A 7,802-nucleotide genomic window follows, 5' to 3' on the forward strand; every position below is an offset into this window, starting at 1 on the left:
TTGCTTTTGTATGTTTAAAGCAACTTGACTACAACCAATTTAACAGGAATTTCACTCATGATAAACTACAGTAGCAGACCTCAAATTTCAAAACCAAACTTTTGTGCTCAGTCATTAAACTTTTATAATAAAGTGGAAACCAAAAATCTAGAGTTAATCATTATAACATAAAACTATTGCCTTTCAAAAAAGGTGAAAACACTTTAATATAACTTACATTGTTTCTACACATTAGATGTAAGAAATAATTTCACTTAATCATAAGTACAATTTATTTGATTAACAAAATCCTAATTTACAAAATAGTAGTAAATATATGCAGAAATATATTCATTATCAAATTATAAAATAAAATTAACAATTTGTAAGATATCATCAGTTTATTATTCTGATTTCAGATAATAGAGTTAAATCATTTTGGTATGCTTAATATTTATAAGTATTAAAATAATGGAACGTTGAGATTTGAATACAATGACAGTAAACCATTGAAATTTCACATTCACATTATACAGCCATCATGAATCCATAAGTGAATGCTAATAATGTAAAAAAATATAAAATGATTGTAATATAACCATCTAACCATTAGCATATGGAGTTTTAAGACCACTATTTAATCAACTAATTTGCTCCGAAATATAAGCATTTGCTTTTATGTCCTACATGACATGTCTTTGTGCCTTAATACTTAATTTGAAATGTCCTTGCTGTAAAAATATACCAAAGTAAATAAAAAAGGAGACATTTATTTACAAAACAATATTGTATACATATTATATAAATGCAACTGTTTCAAAGTCTTTTTATACAATATTGATAGAATCAGTCATTTCCATGATTTCATCCTAAAAGCTGCAGTGTTGCAAAGGCAGGCTATAATTTTGAAATTTTGACAAAAATGAATACTTTTTAACTGCCTTTTAAATGCAGCTTCTCCAAGTATGCTACAGAATTAAATGTAGACCTCTAGAAAAAATGATTTTTCTTTCTTTATAGAAAATCCATTGCCCATAGGGAGGAGTGTGAAAATGCACCTGAAGAAAGGAGAAACTTATTACTTTACTGAATGTTTTTTGCTTGATAAACCTGATAACATCAGCCATTCAGCCTACTGTATTAGCACCATTGGCATAAACTGTTAATGTACTGTGTCAATCAGAATAGGAATGGTAACTTGCTTATGGTGTACCATCCCTATTTTGTGGAATCTCATCTTACCAAGTATGCTATCATACAATATAAATTCAAGTGTTTAAGGATGTTTCAAATAATGGCATATAACAATACTGCATTTTACCAATACTACGTATAGATTTTTCTGTAAATATTAAGTGAAACTGTAAAGAAATCGATTTTAAAGCATACTCCTTTAATTCACCAGAAGACAAGGAGAACTGCTTTCATTCACCTGCATGTGTTGTAATATATTTGAAGACGAATGGAATTTGATCTCCTAGTTCAAAAACTCTGGAAATCATAAAACTTTTTATTATACGATTTGTTTTGATGGTTAAATGCCAACCATTGCATATATTCTCTCTTTTAGTTCATATACTGTAGCTTGTGCTTAAGTGACTGTAGCATACTCTAGGCTTATAGCCTGTGGTACATAATTTCACAGTTTCAAATTGTTGAGGGGAAGACCTTCCATGTTTTAGGAAGCTATGAACCAAATATAAATCTCATGAGCACCCACAGCGATCTACTACCATGGCTGGAATCTTCCCATATATTATTTGTTCTTTGCCATTAAAATATAGCATATTAATTGGAGACATCTTTGTAGGAGTACAGCAGGGGCCAGCTGAACCTCTGGGGTTTGCTTGGTGCACAAGATGGGTATGAGGATACTTTTGCAAAAATACAAATTCACATTCTCCAGAGCAGTAATTGGCCTTATATCTTTTAGGTGCAATAATCCAATCCCATCCAAAAGCTTCAAAATCCACAGTTAGAGGGTAACGACAGCATCGAGATTCTGTGGAGTGCTCATCACAATCAAGCCCAAAATCTCTCCTCGATCTTTTTGGTGTGTCTGTTACCTTGACTTCTAGAAAAGGATTCTGCATGGAAAGGAAAGAAGAGTTAGTAATAGATCCCAAAACACTCTCCTACTGCAAGGACTCATTATTAAAGAAAGAAACTAATCATTTTGCTTATGTCACATTTCTTTTTAAAAGGCAGCATTAAGGAATTTTCATTTGCACTAGGCTTGATTCTTCCTTTATGGCTCAAAAGTCTACAGTAGCCATAGGGATTCCCCTGTGGTCAGATCTTTGTCTTGTTTTCCTCGGTTTGAGTATCCGAATGCCTGACACATAGTAGATGCTCTGAAAATACCGGTGAGGACAGTAAAGGGAGAGGGGAAGAGAAAAGAAAGGAGCAGGGAGGAAAGAAGAGGAACACGGCTAGCTCATGTCTTCCTGCTCACTGATTAAATACGGTGGCTAAACACGTCTGACGACTGCTGGAGGGACAGGTGTACTCATGCACCCTCCATTCACTCGGTCTTATTCAGGGAGACGTGGATATTAACACCGAAACAGAACAGTTGCCACCCAATACTGCACAGATGTAACGGGAAAAAGGAAGGCAGAGTGGTGAAGATAGTAGTAAGAATATAGGGCTGGAAAGACCAAGTCCAAGGGAAAGAGGCACAGATTCAGAAGATACAATGATACTCCCTTTACTCTTTCACTGAAAAATGTTTCCATTCAGACATTTAAACAACAATTTTGCTAATCTTCCTCCTGTACCAATCTTTTCATGAATTTGAGACATTTCTCCTTTTATATGGAAAAGTCTGAGGAATACATCCTATTAGTCATCTGTTTAATAATAATTAAAACCTCTGTCAAGTCACCAACTTTGATCATTAAAATGCTACCTAGAAAAAGAACACATTCTTTTTTTATCCTATATTAAAATCAAAATAGACCTGGTAATTATTGGTATTTAAGATTATACAAGATAACATCATTTTGGGAGTCAGTACACTTTATGTAGTATATTTAAAGAAAAATCGATCACTTGGAAAATTTTATAATCTCTTAAAGAATATGTTTTCATTTAGGTATGATTTACTTTACATTTAGATATCATTTAGATATGATATTCTTTACCAATAAGTTCACTTAAAAACTATAAAGCTTGCAAATATAATCTTTTGTTGTAAATTATATCAATAAATGGAAATAAAAAGTATGGTCACATTAAAAAAGTTTTTTAAAACAGAAGTAAATACAAGTATAGATAAGCCAGAAGAGTGAGTAGCTCTAAACTTATACTAGGTTTTTAAATGGTTTTTTATTAATTTTTATAATATATAAGGCATTATTTTCTGTTTGCCTTTATATTAAATTAGTTGATATTACCTAAGTTAACGCCTGTTAAAGTACAGTAAGGCAGTTCAGAAAATAGCTGGTTAGTAGAAGTTAACTAGCCTGAAATTTTTAATTTTATCAGGGGTAATTCACAAAGTAATCCACATATACATCAGTGCATCAATAGTCTATAAAAAAAGGAACATATTTATCATGAGAGATCTTAAATATAGTATATTTAATAGTATATAAACCTAAACTATATCTAGTTAATTTCTATAAGTAAAAGCATTTTATTTTAATTATAACTTTTAGAGTTTATTTTTCTGCTTTATTAAGCAAAAGAATTTTAACAAATTTGTCACTCTTCTAGGGAAAAAAATGTGTTGTTGTATGTGTACTAGAATCCACTGTGAAGACTTCATATTTTTATTTATATAATCATGTAGCACATCAATGGAAAGCATTTTATATTTCATTCTCAATGCAAAATAATTCCCTGAAATATTAAGGACCATGGTATACCTTTTTTTCTTTTAAATCCTCATGCAAAGTAAAAGTATCAAGAGAGTGTTTCATAGGATGAGAAATGGGACACCTACTTTTATTGGGTACAGGGCTACCATTGGGGTAAAGGTAGGTACCTTTGTCTGGCTTATAAGCACAGGAAACTGGTAGTTATTTTTCACTACTGTTCATTCACATTATGAATAAATACATAATAAGGTTTTTAGCATGTTATTTTCAGTAATCACTTACCAGTCCATCTTCTCCTGGTTCTGGGAAGGTTACAGCAAGATCATGACCATTCTCATCTAAAGCTTTGATTTCAATGCCTAAGTTGGATTCAGGTTGTTTGAGCCAGTTTTGCAACACTGTCTTCACATCAATGCTCTGCCAAATACCAGTGCCTGGGTTCATGTCAAGTTTCAGAGATCGGATTCCAGTATACCTTGTACCGTCTTTCATGGGTTTGATGAGTCTCAGGATTTGCACAAACACTGTCGTAGGAGTCTGGACAGGTCTCAGATATATCCACAGTTGGGCCTTCACTACTTTATTGTATTGTATCTTAGAGCTAAATTGAAAGAAGCAACATTTGGGTTTTCCTTCCACTTGCATTAGAAGATCAGCTATAAATGAATAAGAAAAAAAAGTTACTAAGATAATTTTTATGAAAAATGAACGAACGCCTTCATGTCAATCTATGAGCATTTTTTTATTGGAATAATGTGTGCATATTTAGTCTTTTAAAGTGGAAAAATATGTAGAATTTCATTCATAACAGCAAAATATGAAGTATAAGAATTATAGCTTTTCAGAATCTTTTAGGTATGTGTTTTTTCAGCTGTTTATGAGCAGCCTACTTCCTTTCCAGAGAACTGTGGACTAAGGAAAATTCTATTAAGGAATGAAAAGTGGATGAAATTTTAAAATGATGATGATTAGAGAGAACAAGAGACACTGTGGAAGAACATCCACTTAGAATTCTTTGGGAATCTGAGTAGTTACACTTACTGAGCAGCTGTACCAATCAGTCTGGAGGAAGGAACCCTTCCCCCAGGCCTGAATTACCTGGGGACAAGACACACTGAGCAACCAACTGAGCCTTGGGAATTAGTAGAAAATATAGTACATCTGTTATGTTAGGGCGCTGGAACAGCCTTTTAAAGGAAAAAATAAAAAAACTAGCAGGTAATTAGCACCAAAATTTAGATGTTGTGTTCAAGCTGTTTAAAAACTTAGAAAACATTGTCTTTAGGGCCAGGCTGTCATTGTAAGCAGAAGCACTTAGCAATTTCTTGCCATTTTGTTTTCTCAAGATTGTTTATAAATGAGGCAAATCTATTCCAGGATTATCTGATAGCACAGTCTTAAAGGAAATTTATTTGTTGCCTTATAACCTAGTTACTTAATAAGAAAACTTCAAACTGTTTTGAGTCCAGTTTAAAGTGGGTAGAGCCCTGTATAAAGCAAGATCACAGACACATGGCACAAAAATCTTTCTTGTCATACCTTCTCTGTTAAGGTGCCTGTCTCCCTTTCCTTGAGTATAGGTTTGAACTGACTGCATCAGAAATGGTATGAAACATATTATCTTTCAGAAACAACATAGATACTACATACAGGTAATAGTTCTCCCTCCTATAAGGAATAAAATAATATTTTAGAAGGTTATTAAACATGTGCCTCCTAGATATGTGCAGACCAGGTACTCTCAACAACAGTACCATGGCCAGGGTATAAGTGGAACTTTGTAAGCCATAACCTACTCAATTAAAATGCTTATTTCTTAGCATTTTCTGCTAATTAGCTCATGATTTATCATTATGCTGTTTATTTCCTTATTGCTCTAATACATTGAGTTTATTAAGAATATTTTTATCCTTTCCACTATAATAGCTTTCAAAATTAGATAGTCTGTGAAGAACATAAAAACCCTATGAGAAATAGTTTTGAATAACAGAAGTCATTCTAAGTGTTCAGCAAATGCCCAAATAGGCTTCAACATCTACAGATTTCTTCCTTTCTCTTTTATTAGTGAAAAAAAAAACCTGTTATTATAAATGCATATTTCAGGCAACCAAATGCAATTAGGAACTTTCATGTGAATTTTTCACATTGCTGATACTGTCTCCCAACCCTTTACCTTGGTAGCATTAAGCTGTGAAAATATTAAAATGTTATGGTTGTCATACTAAACTATATAACATGAATGCTATGCAAGCATTTCATTTTTTATTTTTAGCTTTTTAGCTCTCTAAGGAAACAAATAATGTAGCAGCTTTCAGTCTCATTAGTATATTTCTCATGAAATCTTGAAAAAAGCTCTTTCCCTCCTACGTACATACAAGCCAGCAGCTTGTTAAAAGAGACTGAAAATAGATCGGTTTCTCATAAACACTAGAACAGCAGTCAGCAGAACCGCTGCTCTGCACTACAGGACTACTCACACTCCGTGGGCATGGTAATGACCGTTTCCGTCCTGGCGTGGTAGTCATCATCTTCCAAGGAGCCGTCACTGCTGTCATCTCTCTGGACATCGTACTGATCAATCAGTTCCCGGAGTGGAGGAGCCTTGGGCAAAAGTTGTCTTATAGCATCTTTGCTGATGTTAGGAGCTGTTTCCAGGCGAAGTTTACTGAGGATTTGGATTTTTATGGCTTCTAGTCTTGAGGATTTAGTGTTTTGTCTCCACAAACATGCATTACACAGCCCCTCTTTTTCCACATTTTCCTTCTGCTCGCTGTTCTCATTCAGATCCACTGGGCCAGCAACAATCAGCATAAATAGGTAAATATAAACATAGATTTGCAGTTTTTGCATGGTTTTAAAATCAATACAATTTTTCCCTTGTTCTTACTTCTTCCTTTTACTTTTCTTCTGCTTTTGAGCAACGCCAAGCCAAACGTTAATGCCTGCCCAGTCTGAGAGACAACTTGCCACACCAGTGAATCTTTTATACTGTATTCCAAGTGGCTTTTTATATTCCAACTTTGATGAGACAAGTGTCGTCGGGATCTGTGATTGGCTCTTGCTCCACAATGAATCTCGCTGTCAGAGGTTAAAACCCTGTCTGTCACAAGTCACCAAACAGTATTTTGTTACAGTCAAGGGTGAGCTGATTCATTTGACTACTTCTTAAAAGGAATAAATCTATGAATAATAAAGGCTGTATGTGACATTCAAAAAATTAAAAACTATATTAACAATAACATATATACTTAGATCTTACTCATCTTTATATGTGAAACTTTAAAATTATAATTTAAGTGAATAAATCTTAATTTACACTTCATACTTAAAAAGTTGATATGTTTTTCCCTCAGAAAATAAAATGATTTTATACTATTTAAGTAAGCATTTGAAGTAAAAAGAATTTTATTTGTTATATTAAATTATTTTTATTCTTGCATAATTAGAAAATACAGATTTATTTAGGAAGGCTTAAATGAAAACACTGTGGTACTATTAAAAGATTTTCTGGTATAATTTGAGAAACTTGTTTCCCTGAATAAATTCTTAGCACATAATGAAAATCCTACTTTAATATTAAATTGCTCATGGAATTACTTTTAAGTAATATCTTTTATTCATATGAAAATTGTATTTCAGTTTTGATTGACTACTATTAAGTTACTTCCTATCCTAAAGTTGCAGATTAATATTGCTCAGAGGATGTGTTTTTTCATTGTTTATTACAAAGAGGATATTGTCAGCTATTTGATCTTAGAATAACTTAGAATGACTTAGAATAAGAAGATAGTGAATTTTATGATGGGTAACAAAGTTTTCCTCAGCTTTCCAGTGGTAAAAGAAAAAATGTATTTATCTACTCTCTGTAAATTATATCCGAAAATTGTGAACACAGAAAAGGAAAGGAACGCCGTAATAAAGGGTGCCCATTTTTCTACTTCTCAGTACTGTGCTAGTACATTTTTCTACTTCCTAGTACTGTGCTACTTCCTAGTACTT

At 33.0% G+C, this 7,802-nt stretch overlaps 1 protein-coding gene across 1 annotated transcript; it reads right to left on the reverse strand.

Moving 5' to 3' along the window:
• Positions 1-406: 406 nt before the first annotated feature.
• Positions 407-6,782, reverse strand: MSTN (myostatin). Its single transcript, XM_055397770.2, has 3 exons — positions 6,281-6,782; positions 4,086-4,459; positions 407-2,066 (listed from the first exon to the last, which is right to left on the reverse strand). Exons 1-3 carry the CDS (start codon positions 6,651-6,653, stop codon positions 1,686-1,688), a joined length of 1,128 nt encoding a protein of 375 aa, XP_055253745.1. The 5' UTR covers positions 6,654-6,782; the 3' UTR covers positions 407-1,685.
• Positions 6,783-7,802: the final 1,020 nt, after the last annotated feature.

The sequence above is a fragment of the Moschus berezovskii genome, chromosome 2, assembly GCF_049115385.1.
Source record: "Moschus berezovskii isolate FMDL1 chromosome 2, NW_MosBer_1.0, whole genome shotgun sequence".
Taxonomy (NCBI): Eukaryota; Metazoa; Chordata; class Mammalia; order Artiodactyla; family Moschidae; genus Moschus; species Moschus berezovskii.